Here is a 23,195-nt window from a genome sequence, read left to right as displayed (position 1 = left end):
TGTGCTATGCTCTTATTTCTGCACACTGTTTCTTAGAGCGACATGTATCAGGGCTGATGGCTTGGTGATAGCCCTTTAAAATAGTGCCAAGGGCTATCATTCCCAAATGGTGTGTTTGACAAACCCAATACCATCTTTTTAATACCAACTCTCAGAGCTCGGTGGGTCATGGGCCAGGGGAGGAGGGACATGGTTACCCTCCGATAAGGCACAAACAGAAACACCAGAGATTAGATGATTTTTGGGGTTGCCTCTGCTTCTTGTCTTCTAGATCCAACACAAAGTCCTGCTTTGAACCTCCATAAATCTTCACGGAATGCTTTTATAGCATCTGAATTGGAGTCACATATTTACTCACACTAACTTTAGATATGCCAAGAAACTGTAGCTTCACTGTTGTCTATAACTTATGTGATTTTTCTCTCAAGCCTCACCCTCACCTCCCACTGGATAGTGAAGGAAAGAACATGAATTCAGTCTAGTCAGACACCTTAAGTAATCTTGGCAGTGACCCTCTTTTTGGGGTGACTTACTCTTTTATCCTTTCTCCCCTGCTCTCCTCGCCAGTTTTTTCTTCACTAGGCAGGTGCTTTGGAGGCTTACCTTCCCTCAAGCATTGGGATGAGAGTGGGGACCCCCGAGTTCCTGCTGGTTCTTGGGTGTGTGTGGTGGGTCTTTTTGTTGCTGACATTTAGTGCTAGAGTCTGTAATTAGTTTAACTTGTGCTATGTTCTCTATTTCATGGAGCCCAGCACTCCTTCCTGCAGACTCGGCCCCTCATCTCTTGCTGGAACTGGTCCTCCTGGCATCTGGTGGTGACTCCTGTTTGACCCTTGTCTGGGTCACTCAGCCTCGTGGCCACAGTGACAACCTTCTCTGGCAACTGCCCAGCCAGACTCTCTGCAACCTCCTTTTCCTCCTTTGGGGGATTGGGGGAACTTCTAGGTCTTTTCCATACCACATGACAGCTGAGAGCCCAGGCTTGTTACCGAGCATTCTGGGAGACATTTCCCTTATGTAGACCCAAACAGGAACTCCCCTGTTCCCTTAATCTATCTCAGAAAACTTAAGGACTTTAGCCCAAGAAAGGAGGTGAGGATTTTATTTGTTTCCCAACCTGTCTCCCCCACCATGTCTGGGTCTTGAGCCAGAAGAGAATTTCTTCTACTTTCTCTTTTTGTCAGCCTTTCCTGGGGCTTTCCATAAGTCACATCCTCCTCCTTTCATTCAACCCTCCATGCCCATCCTCCTGGCTTAATCAAAGAGCGATGCGTTAGTTATCAATGGTTAAGTACAAATTACCCATCACTTAGTGGCTTAAATGGTAAGTGTTTATTCTCTCACAGTGTCAGTGGGTCAGGAATTGGTGAGCAGCTTAACCTGAGGTTGTCATCAACCGAAGCCTTGACGGAGGCTGGAGGATTTGATTCTATAAATATTTATCAGGTCACTCAAAGGTTTTTCTTTGTTAAGCCTAGAAAGCTTGGATCTTAAAAGGTGTAATGGAACTTGGATCAAAGAGATAGATCTGAATTCAAATTCCTGTCTTTTAACTTCTTTTCTAAAGTGATTTTGGGCAAGTACTAAGCTTCTCTACCTCAGCTTCATTATCTGGTAAATTGGCATAATAAAATCTTGAGATTTTACTGTGGTAGCTGTGACAATTAAATGAGATGTTGTGTAAGGCAATGAACATAATACATGGTATACCTGGCAGGATCAGGGCTCTTCAGCTAGGCACAGCTCCACAACTGCCTCGGTAGGCACTCCACACATACGTGCCCATAGCCTCCATCTCCTGACTGTGTCCTGACCCTCCGCCTGGAATATCATGTTCTCTACTTCTTTTTAACGCTCTCTTTACTACTTGTGTTATTTTCTCTTCTTGCCTTCCTACTCAGATTTGGTTCACATGTACATCATCTTAGCTATGACTCTGGCCCCTTCAGAAGCTGAATCTGGCCTGAAATTTTGGTAATGACATCCCAGGCTGCTTGGTTAATAGCTCCATGGCCATTTGCCACCACCCCTAGATCTTCCTACCTTAGCACTGCTCTTGTGGGCTATGAACACTCGATCACACTCACCTAAGACTTTGAGGCAGGCAAAGAGGATCACACACAAGCTTGTCCCTTGGCCATATCTGGCTGCTATCAGAATGTTGTCCATCTCTTTTTGTAACATAGCCCTTGCCTCCCAGCATAGAACTCCAAAGCTAGAAATCTTGAGCATATTATAAGTCAGGGGCTTTTCAGAGAATCAGAACTTTTAACAGTCCTATAGAATAAGGGATTACGATAACCACACAAAATTGTGGCCACTGATGGAGAAGTCTGTGCAAGACTGTTGCCTTTGTTTCTGGTGTTGGACCTAAAATCAATCAGGCCAGTGGTCAGGAAGGAAAGCTGGATGTGAAGTCAGCAAAGCAAGGACAAATGGAAAACTGTGTTTGTCTCTTGCTGCCTCCAGCCTCCATGATGTGAGTGACTTGTAGTAGAATCAGGTGCCCTTTGCTCATAGCTGCACACTCACCCAGTCCGAACTCAGGGAAGCCAGAGGAGGATTTCCAGCAGGCATTGGAGGAGCTGTGGGCCTGGGTGCTTTCTCACCCCAACAAGATGAGCTGACAGATAGTGACATTACGTGTGAGCTGCCACAGTGTCTGATGTGCTCAAACAAATCTCAAAGCATGAAAGTAGGCATTGCTTCACTCTCCTTTCCAAATCTCATGTCAATTTCTCTTGTGTTCACTCTAACCTGGAACCATACAGGGAAGGGAATTCTGCAACCTAGTTTCAGTTTCCCTAAGTTGACACAGAACAAAGCAGTCACAAGTTATGGAATACTAATGCTGGAAAAGTGGCTGTCAACTAAGGACACCTTCAGGGAGTGCCAGAGAAGGCTCCTGCTTCATCCAGAGTACTTTGGTTCTGATTTTTTTTGTGATGATTGCTTGTTTTTTTAGGTATCCATGTAGCCCCTGACATCTGACATTATACCAGCTGGGCTTTGGTGCCCAGGAGTTGATCTGGCACTCCCAATGAGACTGTGATGCTCTCTTGTTGAAGATACTTTCACAGAATGCCAATATCTGTCAGAATTATTCTGTGACTTTGATGGATCAAGACCCAAACAAGACCACTTCATATCTTCTGTAATAACAGACAAAAGCAAGGTGACTATGCAAACTACAAAGGTGCCAAATATCCCCTTCTCCTTGTTAATATGAGTGACTGCTGCTTCTTCATCAATTACAGTGGTAGGCTCTTTATAGTCTTTTTTCCTTTTAGATAAGATTTATTACATGGCCAATTATAGAATTACTCCCACTTCCTGACAGCATCCAATCCAGAACAAAGCCCCACTTTGAAACCTAAGATCACTTAACAGAAACTCAAATCCTGTAAGTCCTTTCTAACACACTCTTGATGAGACACCCCTTGGTTCGCCATGATGTGAATCCTACCTCATTGCAAGGAGCAAAAAAATCCCACTTGTTCAATTACAGGTATGTTTCTAGTGGTCTTTGGCTGGAAGGCATTGACTATATATAATATATACGTATATATAATATATATGTATATTACAATTACAATGGCTTGACTTATGACTTTTTGACTTTATGATAGTATGAAAGCAATATGCATTCAGCACAATCGTACTTCAAGTGCCAATACAACCATTGTTTTTCACTTTCAGTACCATGTTCAATAAAGTACATGAGATACCTATTTAATAGTTTATTATGAAATAGGCTGTTAGATTATTTTGTCCAGCTGTAGGCTAATGTAAGTGTTCTGAGCACATTTAAGATAGGCTAGGCTAAGCTATGATGTTAAGCAGGTTAAGTATGTTAAATGCATTATTGACTTATGATGTTTTCAAATTATGATGAGTTTATTGGGATGGAACCCCATTGTAAGCTGAGGAGCATCTCTGTATGTATATAAGCATCTTTCCTAATCATACAGATTTTACTTAAATTTTAAGTATCACATAAATTTTATCATATGGTACACAAACTTTAAGTAAAATCTATATGATTTAAACAAGACTTACTTTCCTTGGGAGTGATCAGGTTTATACACTAAATGGACTTTTCATGAGTAACTGGGTAGTCAACTCACTCTGTATTTTCTTACGTAAACTCCAACAGGAATTGAGAGGAAGGGGCAGTTCAAGTAGGACAGTTAACTTTTCATTCACAGGTAGTTAGAACTTCAATCAAGTCATTGGCATGATGGACAGGAAGGAAGGAAGATATTATAAGTAAGGAGAGAGTTTGGAAAATACGTAAGATTAAACATGGAGTTAGGGATGGGATTTCTCCATGTTGGTCAGGCTGGTTGTGAACTCCCAACCTTAGGTGATCTACCCACCTCAGCCTCCCAAAGTGCTGGGATTACAGGTGTGAGCCACTGCTCCCGGCCCCAGCCTTTTTTTTTTAGTATTTTAGTAGAGACGGGGTTTCACTGCGTTGGCCAGGCTGGTCTCAAACTCCTGAGCTCAGGCAATCTGCCTGCCTTGGCCTCCCAAAGTGCTAGGATTACAGGCGTGAGCCACCATACCTGGCCTGAATTTGGGTTTTTATGTTGTCCTAACCTGGACATGAATGAAGACCTTTAGTCTCATTGCATTGACACAACTGCATGTTGTTCTAACAGAGAATTATCTTAAATGATATCAGATGAGTTAAAAGAAGAACGCTGACAGCTAATAGATGAGCCAAAGGAGTAAGACACATATCTTTACTCCTGCCTTATTTTTTCTCCTTCTTTAGTATCCTGTGAAAATTTTGAGTGAAATACTTTGGATCCCTAGGGCTTGGGGAAGTTTATCTTTTCGGGGCTGTTGGAAAGATAGGGCTGTTGGAAAGAACATTTTGGAGTAGCTTGGTAGCAATTTGTGGTCTCTCCTTGCTTTTCTTGGCAGCAGGACTTGCTTTCCCTGGCAGAGCTCTGCCCGGATGTGCTGTTGAGGCCCAGCATTTTAAGAAGACTGTCTCAATGGCTGAGTTTTTTAGGGCTCACTTCACGTTTGTATTCCAATTCACTGAGTGTTTATCCAGAGGCTTGGAAGAGGTTTGATGGAGAGCTTTGTCAACAAAGAAAAAAAAAGTCAGTAGATAAAATTAGAGAATAGCTTTCTCAGGTGAGGAATACATTCAAGACTGAATTCTTGGAGAAAAACGAACCACTGTTATGTTCCTGAACTTATGGTTTCTAGGAAAAAGTAATTCCACACAAGAGAGAAGGAAAGAATGATCTTTCTTAGTGCTTAAATATGTGCAATTCAGGAAAAGTTGTTTATTTTCCATTGAAAGGGGAACAGGGTGTTACAAATGAAGCTGTGTCCAGGTACTAATAAAATGAAACCTCAGAGTGAACTGGGATAACTTCCAATTCACTGCAGTTATGCAAAGGCATAATTTAGTCCTTTAGTCTTTGATTAAAAAAAACCAACAACTCTGAATCTGTAATCTCAATTTAAAACTAAATTACCTGGTTGCTATCTCTCTCTTTCTCTTATTAAGGAAAATCACTTTATAATAAAAATACTTTTGGGATGTGATACACAGCCTTTTTCAGAATGACCAAGGAATTTCATAAAGAAGCGAACAGAGAAAATAGAACAAGAATAACATTGCTGGATTTTCTGAGGTCATCAGATTCTGGCTTGGGTCCTTGATTCAGTCCTTTATCCAAATCACTTAGCATTTAATCACAGTGAGCTGCTGTTCAGCAAAGAAATCCCCCCAAAGATAAAAAAAATCTCTCCATTCTTTTGTTCCTCATGAGGCTGTCACTACTGAATATTGTAATGTCCCAGCAGAACAAAGGGAAGGGGAAGATGGAGGCATTACTGGCAATCATTGCCAAGGTTAAGAGAAACTAGGGGTAGAAATTAAAATAGCAGTAATCACTCTCAAAGAGTATTTCCACTTCATACAGGATCAAGCAGCTAAAAAAAGAGACAGTTGCTCTAATTCAAAATGTTATGGTTTTTATGGTGGGCATAAAGAATTTGCACTACCCCTGACATTTAGCCTCAAGTCATCTTGTAGTAGAAATGCTGACGGAGGGAATGATATACTGAGAACTCACAATTCATCTTTTTCCATTGTCTCCTTTCTTCATCTATACTAAACAAATGGGATGAATTCACACTCTTTCCGTTAGAATTCATCAGGCAGTAAGCATAGCTATCCACTGTTTCAGCCTTCCCGAGCCCTCTACCTAATGAGACGATTTCTGCCTGCAGAATGGATTATATTTAGACCAAGCTCTCAGTCTGAATTGAGATTTCTGTGAAGTAATATCTTTTTTCTCATCAGCTAAGAGAGTGAGGTAAAAATAGAACTCCCTGACTTCTCTTTTGCTAATGTGTGTTAAGAAGAGTGAATGAACTCAGCTTGTATCTTACAGCTCCAAACACCCTTAAGATGGATGATTCCCTTGAGTCTCTATTCAGTGACCACCACCAGACTGACAGGGCTACAGGCTGGCTCATCTGTAGCTGTACTGTGTTGTTGAAACCAAAGCATTACCACTGATCTTTTGGGTGATGAGAGTGCCAGCAGCTAGGAAGCTGACATCATAAAGATGATAACAGCTCAGTGTGCCAGGAACTGTGCTAAGTGCTTTATGTGACATAGCCTCGTTCAGTTCTCATATGAGCCCAGTGGATGGGGTCACTACTATACCCACTGATGCTCAGAGGGTTAAGTAACTTACTCAAGGTCACTCAAAATGGAAAGAAAGAATGATGAACTCAATTTGAATCTCAGTGCTCCAAACATGGTCAAGATGGATGGTTCCCAGGTCGGTCTAATTCGGAAGACTGTTATAACTTCTGTGGCCACATTAGCATTCTTAGTTCAAAGTCCTGGTGGTGCCACTGTGAACATTCTCCTCCTGCTACTTATTGCTCTAAACCCACTTATCTTTCTGAAATCTTTTCATTTCCAATTTAGTTTCAGGATTCTCCAGTTTCTCTCTTTCATGCTCTTGGCTTCAGAACCAACACTGTCAGAGAATAGTATCTTTCCTCTGAAATTGGAACACTATATAATAATTTTCATTCATGTTTTTCATTCATCCTAAAATAGCTCATATTTTTGAAAACTAGCAAACTCGAATTAGTTGTCATATGAAGGAGCCCTTACTGTGTCCTCTGTTTTACTTAATTAAAAAAAACATTAAGGTATCTAGTCTTATAGTTAATGATTGGGTCAAAGTGTTAAAGACAGATCCAGGCACACAGCTTATAATTCCTTGGTTATTTAGGGAGGCAGAGGACATTGTATTCACACAGTGTATTCACACTACATGCCAGGACCTGTGATATCTGCTTTATATATATAATTTTTGAAGCTACAAGAATTATTTCCATTTTGCAGAGGAGGGAGTTTAGGCTCAAAGAGATCAGGTGACCCACTCAATGTCACTTGCAGAGAAACTGGGATTTGAATACAGGCCTGCTCAACTCCAAAGCCTAGATTTACTTTACCAAGAACAGCTGTGTGGAAAGTCTGTAAGGACAAATCTGTTCCCAGAGTGGTTCTGACTTTGCAAAGAACCACAAATATGTATGCCCCACCTAATGAGCTGATGGTGGATAGTTTTCTCATTACGAAGTTTTGGAAAGCATCAATAATCTTAAAAAGCAAAGCAGATGAAACAGTAATTGCACTTGGGGGGAAAAGTCAAATGCATATTTCTCAGACATTACTAAATGACAGCGACTTTTGAGTGGATAACCCTTGGGTCACTTGGCTGTTATTTCTCTCTCTAGGTTACTTTCTTCTGATAAACTTTGAACATTGAAACATTTCTCCTTTATTGTCATCATGAGGGGGAATGGTTTTATTCAGCAGCCTTTCATGGGAAAGCAATGTAGGACTTTTTTTTTTTTTTTCTTTTCTATATTAGGAGTTCCCTCCCACCCAACCTCCCTTATGTGGAGCTGCAATGACCAATCTGAAGCATTCTGCAGGAGAGCCAAGACAGGGGATGAATCCCTTAGAAGAGCCCAATATAAGGGAATCTTTGTCTCTTCTTTGGTCCAACTAAGCTCCTACAATAATTGCCAAAGAATGTTGAGAATTGTAGCATTTAGGACTGAAAAATTTGAGGCCATATTGTGACTTCTCCCATAGTATAAATATACCTTCTTCTGATTTCTAGTAAATAGTCTGACCAAGTCTATTTATCTGCTGGAAAACCCCACAGTAGAGAGGTCCCACATGTTATGGGGGCTACCTGTTCCAATAAGTATAACATCCTCACTCCAAGTTGCATAGCAGAGAGGTTAAAAAGCAAGATTCTGCAGGAAGACTGCTTAAACTCAAACCCTGGCTTCATCCATTAGCCCTGTACAGCCATTCTTCACCCTTCTCCATCCTCTGTTTCTCAGGGAGGTTGGACTGCAAGGACTGCATGTGAATTGTTTCAGTGGACTCTCCTGCCCTCCAGCTTCCGTCTGGCTTTGGCCAGTATAGAGCCCTGGAAGGAAAAGAAGGACTGAAGGAAAGTGGGCATTGGGGTATTTATTCCCAGACCCCCTTCCATCAGGCTGCTATGGCCACAGTCTCAGCTCCTGTCAAGTGGCCTTCTGCATGCAGAACTCTCCTCTGGGTCCTGGTACTCTCCTTTTGGCTTAGGATGGGCAATTGTTCCCTACTGTTAGTAGCCCAGGGAGTCTGCCCTATCCCTTAGAGTTTTCCTACCCCCTCCCACACCCTTCTAAATGACTCCTTTATTAAACTTATCACAATTTACTTAATTTAAATATGCCATCTTTTTTTTTTTTTAAGCTGGGACTCCGACAAATACAACCACTGACTGTATAACCTTGGGCAAATTCCTTAGTTCCTCTTGGTCTCAGTTTTCTCCTCTGTAAAATGGTGGTTTAATAATATTTTCTGCAGAAGGTCATCTTAAGAATCAAAGTACAATATATAAGGTGCAGTACGTTATGCATATAGGAATTACTAAGGAAATGCTAAGCTCATACAACTACCACAAAGTTCTAGCTCACACACTACCTTAACTCAACTATAGTAACTCACTTCTGGGAACTTGGGTTAAGTTTTCAGTCAAGAATCAATAAGGCAAAAAAGAAAAAAACCCTTATAATCAAAATTCATTTTTAAAAATCCCTACATCACCTATCAGAATATGGTACAGTTGATTTTCTTGTATCTAGTCCTGCAGAGTAGTTCTTATTGACACTGAAGTTCGAGAACCCATCAGCTAGACTTAAGAAAGGTAAATCTATATGTAAATGTCAGTCTTCTGCTTTTGCCATGACTATGGGGTCCCTAGAGGAGACTGAGAGATGCCAGCAAATTCCAAAGTGTTCCTGCAGCTTGTGGGGTCGGACTTGTTCTGTTCTTCTTCCAAGGTTCTGTCAACTTATTGCCGGCTAAGAGACTTGTAGTTTGCCGTGAAGATTAAAAGGAGACCCTGGGGTCACACGGTAGGTAGGGAGGCTAGGTTCTCAAGACAGCTCAGCTGTAAATTACACTGGGTGAATGCTGCTGTTCCCATGTGTCTAGGATGGTTCTCTATTGAGCATGAAAAAGATGTAAGCATTTCCAACATATTCTATTTAATCATCACAACAACCCTGATGGTGATCATTATTATCTTCTCCAGTTTGGGGATGAGGAAGCTAAGATCCTGTGCCCAGAATAAGGTAACACAGAGTCTAATACTTGGCGGGGATAGTATTTAAGGCAGGATTGTCTGACCCAGAGCTGAGTTTTTATTCGGCATGGTTGCATGGTTGTACAGTAGCTAACCCCTAATGCTCTGTGAGTGCACAACATAAGGAGAAAACTCTATGTTTTTGTAGCTGCTCACATTGGTTACCTAGAATAACATACAAGTGTTTGTTTGCCTGGAAAGTTTTTATTCCCTGTATTTAAAGGCAAGAGGATCAGCCCTGTATTCTAGCAATTTCTTTCCGAAGGCTAAATGTACCATGCTCCAGCTACTTCTTGGGGCCCTGTTTCCAGACCCTTCTCTACCTTGTTGAACCACTTCTAGTCCAGCACTTCCCAACTCTGGCTGCACAGTGGACTCAACCACCTGGGGAAGTCCTTTAAAAATGCCCAAGTCAGCCCCTGCCTAACCCCCAAGATGCATGGACCAGAAATCTCTGAAAGGTGGCCTGAGTATTACTATTTTCTAAAAGGCTCTCTCAGACCATTTTAATGGGCAGCCAGTGTTGAAAATAACTGCTCCAGTTTGTTAAAAAATAATTGGTGTGAATATTGGCAAAAGCCCTCTGGCACGAAGAAAGAGAACCAGTTTCTTCTAGCTAATGTTTGTTAGCCAGAATTATCTGTGGCATAGTCCATGTGACTTAATAGACCTGGTCTTCCAGGGCAGCTGAATGCAAATGTTTCTCAAGCGTAGAACGGGATGTCAGGGCTTACAGAGAAAGTGGGAAACTGGAATGATGACTCCATCTAATTCGGCCATGCTGGATGATTCACCTGGATTCTCTCATGTCCTGAGCATTGAAAACATAATGAAGAGTTTTTAAATTGAATGTTTAAAAGAGTGAAAACAACTCCATCCCTTTTTCTGTTTCCTTTTACCTTGTATTTATGTACCACCAGGTACCTTGCTCTTGGCGGTGAGCGTGAATGAATGGCACAGCTCAGCCCCTGAAGCCTGTGTGCAGAGATTGAGGGATTGTGATGGAGTATTTCATTCATTCTCATGTTAAGGGGGGTGCTAATAGCAGAGTAGTGCTCCTGCGATTATTAATATCTAGGTCTGGGACAGATTGCGATGGCTTCTTTTCCAGTTGCCACCTCAGCAGAAAGGGAAATAAAAAACCCTAACTTGTAAAGTTAGACAATTAGACTGTAAAGTTTGTATATGTGACAACTTCAGATACAAAGTCACACACTTACCCTTGACGGGGCTTAAGAGGAGAGTGTCAAACATAATACCAAAGTGAAAGAAGGTAGCTCTTCATCTACAAATTATTTTAAAACACATTTACCAGGTTAAACAATAACAAATTTTTCGGAAGAGGAGAGTACCCAAAGTCAAATGCCCTAAGATGAAGAGATGCTTATGGCATTTTTTTTAAAATAAAGAAAATGCAAAGTTAGAGTGGTTCTGAAGGAACCTAGGATGAATAAGGTACAGACATGATTATTCTAATGGTGCAGACAGGATTGAGAGAGAAGAGCGGAGGGGAGAGATGGAGAAAGGCATGGATGGAGGATGACGTTTGGATTCAGATTTTGGAAAGGAGAGTAAAGGAAGGAGGTGAGCAGAGATTTATTTTTTAAATTTTATTAATGTGTTTTCCCCTCTTTTTCTTGTTATTTTTCTCATCTGTCTATTCATACTTGAATATTTTGTCCAATAAACTATCTTCTAAGGACTCTGAGAATGCACTGAATATTTGTGGAGGGTTTACTGGGTGCCAGACGCCACTTTAGGAGTTTTACATATCCTCTCCATTTCATTTAGTTCTCTTAGCACAGAGAAGTGGGAGAAGATAGTCCCATTTTCCAGGTGGGATGAAGAGAGAGATGGAGGAATTTGCCCCAGGTTACTCAGCTAGGAGGTGGTGAAGAACTCAAGCCTTCGGATATCAGCGCCTGGCATTTAACTACCAATCGGTCCTGCTGGGACTCCGGCTCCTCTGGCACCATCCCCAGGACCTGCTCAGAGAGTTTGCACGTGGCCGGTCGCGTTCCATCGTCTAACAAGGTCCAGCACAGCGCAAATCCGAAGATCGTCTACCCCGGGGAAAACGAGAGTCTGTTTAATTCTCCTGTGGCCCTCCAAGTGAGTTCTTTTGGGTTCCATTGCCTAGACGAGGAAAGTGAGGCTTTGCCTGCTCTGCGCTCACAGGGTCGGCAAGTAGTGGGACCCTAGATTCCTGCAGTATTCCAGAGATAATCAAAGCTGCACAGGTCTCGTCATTTTTATGCAAAGGCGTCCGGAAGGCTCGAACTCTCCCTTGCACAAGCCCATCTGTCTCTGTGCGCCGCCCCCGGGACACGGAAGCAGGCGGCGAGCAGCGCCGAGTGGGTGGAGAACCGTCCCCCGCCACTCACCCCTCGGCCAACTCTCCGCGCCTTCTCAGCCGGCACCCACGAGGCCGACCTCTCTCGGCCTAAAAAAAAAAAAAAAAATCCCGGCCTCCCCTGCACCCCGCCCGCCGCCCCCAGGGAGCTGCATTAATATTAATCTCGCTGAATAACTGAAGGCCAGAGATTTATTCGAGCTTCGGCGGGGGAGGGAGCGCAGCTGGGCCGCGTTTAGGCTGCACCACCCGCGTGTTTCAGCCGCTCGACTCCGCGGGACCTGGGACCCCCAGACGTGGGAGGATGGGGTGGGTGTGCCCGCCTGTGAGTTTGGGGGTGAGTGTGAGCTGAAGCGGGTGCTCCGGGGAGTGAGGAGGGAGCGCCAGGGGCTGCTCCAGGGAGGCGGAGACGGAGGGGCATCCCGGGTCTCCGCGCCGTCGCCTGCGCTTCACCCCGTACGGGGTGACCTGGGGCCACGCGGGCTTCAGGGGAAACAATAGCTACTCCTTAGATCCTGGGCTCCTGCCACCGGCTGCCCAAGCCTTCCCGGACGAGCGGCGGGGCCTCTTGTCTTATTTGGCTAATTTATGGCGAGAGGCTGGGGGAGGGATGGCAGAGGAGGGACCGCGACTGGAGATGGGGGCGGGGGGCGGCGGTTAAAGGAGTTGCCCGAGGCGGCGGCGCGGGTGATGTCAGCTCTCGACGAAAATAGAGAGGGATCGCCTGCAAATCCCCAGCTCCGGCGGGGCTAAACCTTGCAATCCCTCCCCGGCCGGCGCCGAGCCAGGGCGCAGCGGCCTCCACCGCCTCCCCCGGCGCGCACACACCCGCACACGCGCACGCACGCTCACCGTCCTCTGCCACCACTCTGCTCCCGCCACTCGCCGCGCCCGCGAGCCCCGCAGCAAAGCACAGGTGGCAGCGGCTGCAGGGGCGCATCGCCGGCGTGCGCCCTCCTGCAGCCCTGGGCGCATCGCTCTCTCGGGGAAGCCACCCTCGGAGCCCCCGGAGCTCCCCGCCAAGCGCCATCCCCGCGGGCGGAGGGGAGCGCGGGTCGCGCGCCGTGGAGAGCCGGGACGCGGATTAGCGCCCGCAGGAGCCTCCTGCGCCCGTTGAGGCGCTAAAGGGCTTACCCCCGAGGCGGGTGGAAGGGCGGGCAGAGGCTCCTCTTAAATACCGCTCCCGGCCGCACTTCGCGCTCACCCCGGCGCCCGCTCTCTCCCTCGCCCACAGCTGCCGGATAGTGCTGAAGAGGAGGGGGCGTTCCCCAGACCATGGCATCTACGGAAGGGTGAGGGGATTTTTATCTGTACCCGCGGGAAAGCGGGGTCACGCGCGGGGTGGTGGCGCCCCTATCCGGGATGCGGACAGAGAGGCGTCGGCGGCGGGCCTCGGAGGTGGTGGCGGAGCCGTGGCTTGGCTGGGGATGGGATGGTGGGGAGGGGATTGATTTTCTTTCTTGGAGATTGCTGCTTAATCCTTTGAAAATGCGAGAGGTGGAGGGTTGTTTTATTTTGATAAAAAGGGTAAGGTGCGCTGGGGGCCTGAGAGTGTGAGGAAGAAATCCTCTTGAGGTTACTTTTGGGATTTCAAAACAATAGGGGCTTGGGCATAGTGTGAGCAGACACCGGGGTAGCAGCGCCTGGAGCGCGGCGCCCCAGGCCCGAGGCGGGCTTGCAGGTGGTGCCGGCCGGGAATGAATGAGCCAAGACCGGGCCCTGGGGCGGGGCAAGGACCAGCGCGCGCGGCCTTGAACGCCAGGTTTGCAGAGTCGCCGTGGAGATGCTGGGCCCGCTCCGATCGGTCCTTGTCCCTGGAAGGCGGAATCTCCCTGGCTAGCTCTAAGGAAGGGTGGAAGAGATTTGGGTGCTTCCCGGGAGGCGGGAAAACGTGTGGTTTGGGACAAGGGCAGGAGTCGCCAGACTCCAGCGGGCAGGGATAGCATTGGCTTCCCTATTCAGCCCGAGGGTCTGGAGTCGTGTCCTGCCTCCCGAGATTCCAGTTGGCATGGGGAAAGCTCCCTCGCAGTGATAACTAAAGACAATTGTCTTTAGCAAGAGACAGAAGGGGCTGCAGGGGGCAAAAGGATTCTTTGAATACTCACACATCAAAGTAAAGGTCCACAAACAGAGTCCTTGGACCAGTATCTCCCAGAAAACTTTTTGGGCTTCGTAGAACCTGAGTGGCAATGAAAAGACTGGGCAGCTCAGCCCTTTGGTTAATTCCCAAAATTGCAGTTACTCACTTGCAAGCGATCACAAAATCCATGTTATGTGAAAAGCAAATATCAGGGGCTTCTCTGGGCTCAAGTGGTGGTGTTGGCATTTTCCAGTTTCTCCTAAGAAATTTTACCAACTCCGCAGGCTTGTTTTAGGGGAATGGATCTCTAAACAGGCTGAAGAGCTGGTATCCAAAGCCAGATCTCTAGACTGCAATCTCCAATAGAAGGAAAATATTTCTAAAACTGTCTCTCTGTCCAGGAGAAGGAATTCATTCATTTTCTGTCCCCCAGAGTCCTTCCAAAGGCATCTGGCATCTTGTCATTGCATGAAATTTTGTCTCTCCCTTTGCCCTATTTTGCAGTTTAGACTTTTTTGATTATTATTTCTCCAAAAAGATGTTTCAGGAAGACACCTGTGTACAAGGAGGGTGGTACCTTGTGCTAAAACAGATCTCTAGAAATAGATACTAGGAGCCCATATGGATCAAGATCAGTGTCTTACCATGTTTATTTTAAAAGGCTTTTATATTAGAAAAGATATGAAAGAATTTCTGGTTGCCTTCATGGACCTTCTAGACTTATCCTTGCTTGTGAAGGCTAGGGTGGAAAACATCTGTGAAAAAGATGGATGATATTAGTCTTCCAAATCCTGCATCCAGCTCACTCCCTATTTTGATGGCCAGATAGAGAAGAAGAGGTTACGACAACAACCCCAAACTAAGTATGTTTATTTCACCTTTGTCCTAAATGAAAGCTGTCAAATGATGTGACATTCAATGTAGAGCCAAAGTGATTTTCAGCATTTTAGAAAGATTCCCATCCAGTTAATCCCATCTTTCTGCACTGTTTATGGTTAAGAAAAGATTCATCAGAGGAACTTATATTTAAGAGACGAAAGAATTGAAAAAAGTTGAACGGCTGGGAAACAAATATAGGATCTATGACCCATTATTATTTAACAGCAGTAACTGATGAGCAGGTGACATTCTCAGAAGCCCTGGTCTTTCCTTTCTTCTTCTCTTCTTTTCTTCCAGGAGCATTTACTGAGCACTTGTTGAGTGGAACTCACATGTGAGGAACTCCGAGTTGGGGGGATACAGAAATAGTTTGGGATTTGCCTTTTAGAAGTCTAGCTCCATCCAGTCAAGGATTTTTATTAGCAAATTGTTCACGTGGACTCATGAGATCTCTTGCAACTTCTAACATCTTTGGTTAATGTGCGTTGTAAAGAAAAATTTACTAAGACTCCTCAGGCTGTCTCCTTTGTTAGCTTTTGCCCTCTAACAATATTGAAATTGTTTCCTTGAAACATACATTACTGAGAAGGAAGCAAAAATAGCAATATAGTTATATGCTTTCAATTTATATGTTTTCAGTTCAACTCTGTTTGATCCAGAATGTTTGGGGAATAGGATAATATGGGAAACTGACCATTCTGGTTCACATTTATTTGGTGATGTAATTATCAGCCGCAGAACATGTTAATTACCAATTTCTAAAGAATTATTAGAAGCAATAATGACATCTTATGTTTGTTTAACACTTCACTTTCAAAGCTCATTCGTGTACCTCATCACATTTGATTCTTCCAGTAACTCTGTGAAGTAGGCAGTCCAACAAAAATAGACTTTAAGGATAAAATTATATATAGGGAATACCATCTTTCCAGAAAGATTCCAAGACTTGGCAAAGCTTTGGGGTTATCATCTGAAAATGATGTGTGCTGGGCATGGCTGCTGCAGATTACTGGCTTTCTCTCAAACTTTTGGCATACCTATCCTGCAAATTGCCTTTTAGGATATTCTCTTTGTAACCTGTGCATTGATCTTTGCCTGTACAGAGCATATGCCACCACAGTCTGGTTTTTTGAGGGCTTTGATTATTTGGAATTGAGATTATTAGCATCCAGTTTCTATAAAAATCAATAGTGGACTCTTTGGTAGTTCCCAGGCTCTGAGAGGTATTGTCCTGCAAAGCAAGGTCTAATTTAATAGTTGAGCATTCTTTTTTTCTGAGTCCCCTGTCATGGCTAGAATTACGGAGGTGGCTTTTAGGTCCCTGACCCAAATTGGAAAGAGATTATAAGTAGTTGGTGGCAGCCAGGCTAGTGTCCATTACTGACTGGGTCACAGTGGAGTGTCCAGATGCTGAAGAGGCAGGCATTTTAGAAATATCTTCTTGGAGGTGGGGGGTGGCTAGGTCACTCTGTATGTCAGGGACCCAAGGCAATCTGTCTTCTGATCAGCTCCCAGGAGCCAAGGGGTCAGGGCGAAAGCCAGCCATGAGGGCTTGGGCTTCAGTTTGACTTAAAGAGCAAGGGAAACAGAAAACTGCTGACAGTGGAAAAACCCTGGCAAAGGAGACCCCTTGAATTTATTATTTCAAGCAAATAAAAGCAAACCATAACCATTGTCCTCTCGCTTCTCCCCTTGGGAATGAATTTGAGGTCAGCAGGAGGAAGAGCCTACAGCGTGGACTTATTGGAAAGTGAGTGAAGGATATGGGGCTTATGGTCTAGAGGGGTTTGCAGGTTGCATGCCTCAGGCTTGGCTGGAATTTTCATTTCTCATTTTCAATAATATAGAAATCAGCCTCCTTGGGGAAAATAGATATTAGTAGGGCTATGAGAAAACCATTTCATGTTTACTAAGACAGTCGCTTGTGAGTAATTGAAAGCTTAATTCTCAGGAAATAATTTCTAAATCCAGATGAAACTTGTGAGGCAGAAACTCCATGTTATTAAAAACCAAAAGACAAATCTTTTCATCAGTATCAATGGCCACTTCTTTTCCTCTTCCATGCAACACAATTAGGTGTTTTGTGTCTCCTTTGGCTTTGGCTTTAAAGGATGTGTCAGACAAGGAAAAGTCCTTAAGCGATGATGCTTCAGCTGCAAAAAACGAGCAATATATTTAACAGCTAAGTGTGAGATTTCTGGGTCAGTGTGCCATAAATCCTACAGTTCCAGAATTGCAAAGCTTTTTCATGATTTGAAGCTCAACACAGAGTGATTTCAATGTAAATCCTCCCCTCCCTGCCCTCCTCCATGGCTGTGTCACACAATGCCCTGATGTCTGGTTTCCCCCCTTTTAAAGGCAAACTGAATTGTTTCTCATACTGAATTTTTCTCCCATTGGACTGGCTTGCCTCTTGGCATGAGCTGAATCTATTCTTCATTTCAGTCGCCTGCTACAATTATTTTAATCTACTAAAACACTGATAGTATTAAATCTTCTAGGAATAGTAGGCAGAAGCATTATTCTGAAGATAAAATTTTAGTTTTGCTTGCATTTAAAGAACTTGTCTTCGCAGTCTGAAGAAACATCTAACAAACACCAGACACTGCCTTGCTTGCAGCTTTTGATTTCATGCCCTTAACAGCTTGTTGGGGGCCAGGCAGGATGCTTCATAGAAAGGGTTTTAGGATCCAGATTATGGCAAATCTCTTTATTTACCACGATCATGGGCTTGCTCTCTCCTCCCTCTGCCCGCCCCTCACCCCGCAACTCTCCAAGTGCCAACTCCTTGGAACGAATTAATTAAAGGAATGTTTAAAAATATCTCTTTGCTCCATCTTCAAGTGCTCCATCATTGACTGGAGGCAGATGGGCCACATATTTGTTGGTAGAATAGAAAAGGACTAGCATCTCATTATAAATCTGTCTGGTTGGCTTTAAATGATGTCAGAAAAGACAATGGGCCCGCAGTATTAAAGGAGAATGAAAGGAAGATCTTTAAAATTTTAAAAAGAAGACTCGTTTTCTTAGTGCTTTGGTTTTTCTTTTAAAAAGTGTTGTTTCTCAATGATGTTGATATTTATTTAGTTTTCATTCATGTATTTAATGTCTCACTTAGATAAACAGATATGACCACTGTTGGCTGAACTGCTGTTTGGTGTTTTTGGCAATCTCGACAGTTGCTTTAGAGTATGGACTCACTGAGCAAGAATTGTCCTTTGAAAATGGAATGAAAGGAACGAACTCGATTTGATGGCTAGACTTGATCTGTGTCAATCCTGGTCTCTAGGATAGATGATGGCAACGTTAAAGACCTTGAATGATGTTTGGGGTCAAGGAGGGAGATGCTGTCCCCATGCCCCCCTCTATATTAGAGGCTTCACTTAAATCACTGAGAGTACTTTCTTCTCTTACGTTTGGTCAGGAGGGCCATCTGTCACTTGCTGTTTGTAATCTGGCACAGGACTTTCTGTCATGTGGTTCTGCCATCTCAAGTTCCCAGCCACTGTGCTGTCAGGATCACAGAGCTGGTGACGAAGTTGGAAGTGAATCTGAGACCTGTCTGCCTCCCGCTTTGCCTTTTTCCCAACACTGGACATGAGGTACTGGGTGCCTGTGGACTGTATGTGGCCCATGGGTATATTCTTTTAGGCTCACAGACGATTTTGAATTTGAATTTGAATTTGAATTAAAACAATTTGTTTTAATTGTTCACCTATACTTACTTTTACCTTAAAAAAAATCCTGATTCTGGCTTCTCTTAAAAATTGGGAGATCTGATGACAAGGAACCTTCCCTTTTATCTTGGTACCATTTATTGAGTGATTATATCCCAGTTGGCTTTAAACAGCTTAATGTGTATCAATTTATTTAATCCCCACAATAATACGATGCAGCAGGAGTGACTCTTAGCCTCATTTTACAGGTATAGAAACTGAGGCACAGAAAGAGTAGGTGAATTGCCCAAGATTTTACAGACAGTGAGTGGCAAAGCTAGGCCTTCAACCCGAGCATCCTAGCTCTGGGATCCATGCCTGTAGTTACTAGGCCATACCTCTTAGTCCAGCAGGGCAGGGGTTAACTGGGGCTGAGGAATGGCCACCTCTTGAGATACGGCATATGCCTTTCAGGTTGGGCACAGTCTGTTCTGAGACTACTTTTCTCATGTTACCTGACTGACCCCTTACCTCTCCAAGGAAGTTATTGAGAGATTGAAAGCATGCGTACCATTCTCTTGGTATATACCATTGCCTAGTGGTTTTGGATTTGAAGAATTATTCAAAATCTCATTTCTATGTAAAAAAAAAGATCATTCAAGCTACCTTTCCCCCCACCCCCCAAAGCACTTCTTGTTATTTTCTTTAGCTTTGGTCTGGGTTGTACATAATGGAGAGGTCTTTTGTAATTATTGGTTTGGTAGTCAGGAAGCCAATAGCATTGTCTGGTCTAGAGGCAGTGCTTTGAAAGAGCCCAGGGCATGACCACATGGGTCCCAACCTTTGGGATATTGAATTGAGCCTTGGGTATGTGCTTTGTAGTGGCAAATGTAGCTGAGCTTATAGCAGCCCCTGGAATTTATTTTTTCTTTTGCAGCCTTCAGGTGTGGCTGTTTAGGGTTGCGACTTAACTTACGCTCTTTACTGAAACGGCGACTGGTCTTGTCCCTCTAGGAGTGGGGCTGATGTTTATTTCATAGCAGATGCAAACAGTGATGAGCTAAGGATGCCTTTTGAATGGAGGAAGAAATCTTTCAGAGGCGTATTTCTGTGTGTTTTAAAGAGTGGGACAGTTTGCTCATCACCCAACAGATGGCAGTAAATGTCAGCACTTTGTCCACACTGGTGGTCTGACTCCCTTTGGAAGCCCTTCAATCCTTAGGGAATCCCAATTCCCATGGCATTTCATTCTCTTTTGATTATAAAAGCTTTCTCCACCAAGTATAGAATTTGGTAAGAGTGAGGCAATTGACATATATCTACAGTGTACCATATCACCATAAACAAATATAAATAGGATCAGCCAAGCTTATGTGGATATATATATATGACTTCATTTCATCCTTGAAAATCCCCTAGGGAGTATTATCTCATTTTAGAGATGAAAAAACTGGAACTTAGAGAAGTTTTGATTTTATGCTGTTACTGAGTTTTTAGTTTTCTTTTTTTGTCATCTAATTGTACTGTGTTTTTTATTATCCATATTTTGCAATTAATCCACATTCCCTTAAAATTTCATGGATCCTTCCTTTGCTTTTTATTTTTGTTTTGTTTTTTTTTTTTTTGCGCCAGTAAGTGTCTTCAATAATTTCATTCAAAGAAAGCAAGATAACCTAGTGTCTCTGAAGAGAAAATAATGTAAGAATCTTAAATTCTTAAAGAATCTTAAAGAATTTAAGAGGCAGTGCCTTAAGAAGGACAGAAACTATTACAGAAAGAAGTTATTCTTTGAGTGGAGATGTGACATTCAAAAGAAAATGTCACCATAAAAAAGTGAGAATAAGTTTAGTTAATTGAAAATGATTGTCAGACCTATTTGTAGATGTCAAACAAGATAATTTCAAATGGAAGAAGTAGTAGTACATGAAGGGAGATAGGTAAAAGAAAACAGAGAAAAGAATAAAATCATTCTTCTCTCTTAGATATCATGGAAAGCTAACTGCTGCAGATTGTGTTTAATCTCAATCTTTACTTAAAAGGACAGTTGGGCTGGGCATAGTGGTGTGCACCTGTAGTCCTAGCTATTCAGGAGGCTGAGGCGAGAGGATCTCTTGAGCGTGGGAGTTGAGGGCTGCAGTGAGCTAGCTATAACAATGCCTGTGAATAACCACTGCACTCCAACCTGGGCAACATAGCAAGATCCTGTCTCTAAAAAAATTAATTAAGAAAGAACAGTTGGAATCTGATAGATTTCTTAGGAAAGTGGATGGACATCAACATGAACAAAACCCAATTAAACAAACTTGTTCAAGAGTGAAATGGATGGTTATCAACCAACAACACACATCTCAGACATTCTAAAGTGGCTGATGGTACCTGGGGAATTGGTTCAGCTATCATTTTTTCTATTTATATGCAACATATGGTCTAGAAAAGGTGTAAAGAATAAATATTGGGCTAATTTCTAAGAATAGATTAGAGAGTAATGGAATTATAGACTGAATCTATTTTCCCAGGATTTTTCTGGAACTCAATCCCATCAATCAGCAGATATTTATAAAATCATCATAGAATCTTAGCATTTGAAGGATCATTGATTTTTAGGTCATAATTAATTGCGAACATTTCAAATGTAGAACTCATTATCTATTAGTCTGAGAGCATTGAACTTTAGATTCTTTTCGCAGGTATTGATACACTGGGGTTGAGGTGTCATTGGTTGGTCCCAGGAAGCAGATTCTGAGATGGAGACTTGTGTGCATGGAATTTATTGGGAGGAGCTTTCAGCATAAATCCTCATGAAGGAATGAGGGAAGCCAGGGTAGGCAGAGGGAGAGGTTGAAACAGTTGCACCAAAGCCTGCCCACCCACAAGGAGCTCTGGAACAGGGATGGCCCTTCAGAATGATCCTGAATTGAGGAAAGAGATTTGGCCTTTCTACCCCTGCATTAACCAGCCATTGAATGGGGCTGTGCTGGAACGGGACATGGCCCTCGGTACAGGGCAAGGCTTGGGGTTGGGGGGAATACAGTTAAGAGCTGTCACTTATCAACATGCCCAGCAGCTGGGCAAATGAATCATTCAGTCCTGAATGTGGGGGGAAAGGGATCTGGGTAGCATGTCACAGCATCCACCACTGTTTCCAAATTGAAATGTTAGAAAGATAATAAAATAATGAGTCTGGTTGCTTGTGATCAGAATATCCAGGCGTCCACAAAGCTATCATCTGTAATAAAATGCTATACCTTGCTGGTCAAGTGATACAAAATTTCAGGTAGTCAGGAGGAGTAACATTAAGTGATCTATTGTTCAGCATAGTGACTATAGTTGACAGCAATTGACTGTGTACTTGAAAATTGGGAGAACAGTAGATTTTAAGTATTCTCACCACCAAAAAATGATAAGTGTGTAAAATAATGGATACATTAATTAGCTTGATTTATTTTATTCCACAGTGTATGTGTATATCAAAGCATCATGTTGTATACCACAAATACATACTATTTTTATTTGTTAGAAATAAATAAGGAACTAAATAAAGCTCTATCTTAAAAAATAAAAACCTCAAATATTACAAAATGGCATAAAGTAAAAAAGTAAAAGACTATCTCCGGCCCCAATCCTGTTCTCCAGAAATAGTCATTTTTTTTGTCTGCCCTTTAAGACAGGGAAAGTGGATTCTGATGGGCAGGCTGGGGAGAATTCAAGGTCATCATCTTCCTTAGGTTTGTTTGTTTGTTTATTTATTTATTTATTTATTTATTTATTTATTTATTTTTGAGACAGAGCCTTGCTCTGTCACTTAGGCTGGAGTGCAGTGGCATGATCTCGGCTCACTGCAGCTTCCACCTCCTGGGTTCCAGTGATTCTCCTGCCTCAGCCTCTTGAGTAGCTGGGTTTACAGGTATGTGCCAGGATGCCTGGCTAATTTTTGTATTTTTAGTAGAGATAGGATTTCACCATGTTGGCCAGGCTGGTCTTGAACTGCTGACCTCAGGTAATCCATCCGCCTAGGCCTCCCAAAGTGCTGAGATTATAGGCGTGAATCACCGTGCCTAGCCATCTTCCTCAGCTTTAGCTGTGTCTCACATAGTCACCAAGTACATAAGACAGAAGCCCTTCTCTTCATTCCAGTCCTTCCAAAGGTGCCATGTCCAATGGAAAGATGGTTATCTGAAAGTCCTGCTATAGAGAAATTAGTTACATTAATCTAATTTCTATCTAGAGTGGTGAGTATAATGGAAGGGGTCAGAAGGAATAATAAATAAATATATTGGGAACAAGAGTGTAGCTATTATTGACATTTTCAGTGTTCACAGCAGCCATTTTCACACTCCTGCAAGTGTTATTTCCCATGGAGTCCTTACCTGGGGAAAAGTGAACAATGAATTAGGTAAATCCTTTCTGGAATATCCACTTCATTGTTCTGTTGATTCAAGAAGTCAGGTAGTCTGTCAACTTCAAGCCAAAGGTATGTATATGTTGACATTTCTCTGTTCTGTTCCACTGGCAAATAT

The 23,195-nt window shown here is 43.2% G+C and overlaps 1 protein-coding gene across 4 annotated transcripts in view; it reads left to right on the top strand.

Moving 5' to 3' along the window:
• Positions 1-11,199: 11,199 nt before the first annotated feature.
• The window catches only part of SLC1A2 (solute carrier family 1 member 2), a 168,252-nt gene continuing 156,256 nt past the window's right edge, over positions 11,200-23,195 (top strand). Inside the window, exons 1-2 of one of the 4 annotated variants that reach the window (XM_019036414.3) lie at positions 11,200-11,294; positions 11,502-11,822. Coding sequence is in view for 2 of the 4 variants with exons in the window: in XM_004050942.5 (XP_004050990.1) it covers positions 13,339-13,355 (17 nt within the window). In the remaining 2 variants the exon portion in view is untranslated. Of the gene's footprint in view, positions 11,295-11,501; positions 11,823-12,252; positions 12,401-13,249; positions 13,356-23,195 lie in introns of those variants that run through there. The other 3 variants (XM_019036412.3, XM_019036413.3, XM_004050942.5) reach the window with 3 other exon arrangements.

The sequence above is a fragment of the Gorilla gorilla genome, chromosome 9, assembly GCF_029281585.2.
Source record: "Gorilla gorilla gorilla isolate KB3781 chromosome 9, NHGRI_mGorGor1-v2.1_pri, whole genome shotgun sequence".
Taxonomy (NCBI): Eukaryota; Metazoa; Chordata; class Mammalia; order Primates; family Hominidae; genus Gorilla; species Gorilla gorilla.
Note: the sequence above shows the minus strand (reverse complement) of the source record. Positions and strands in the feature narration are given on the sequence as shown.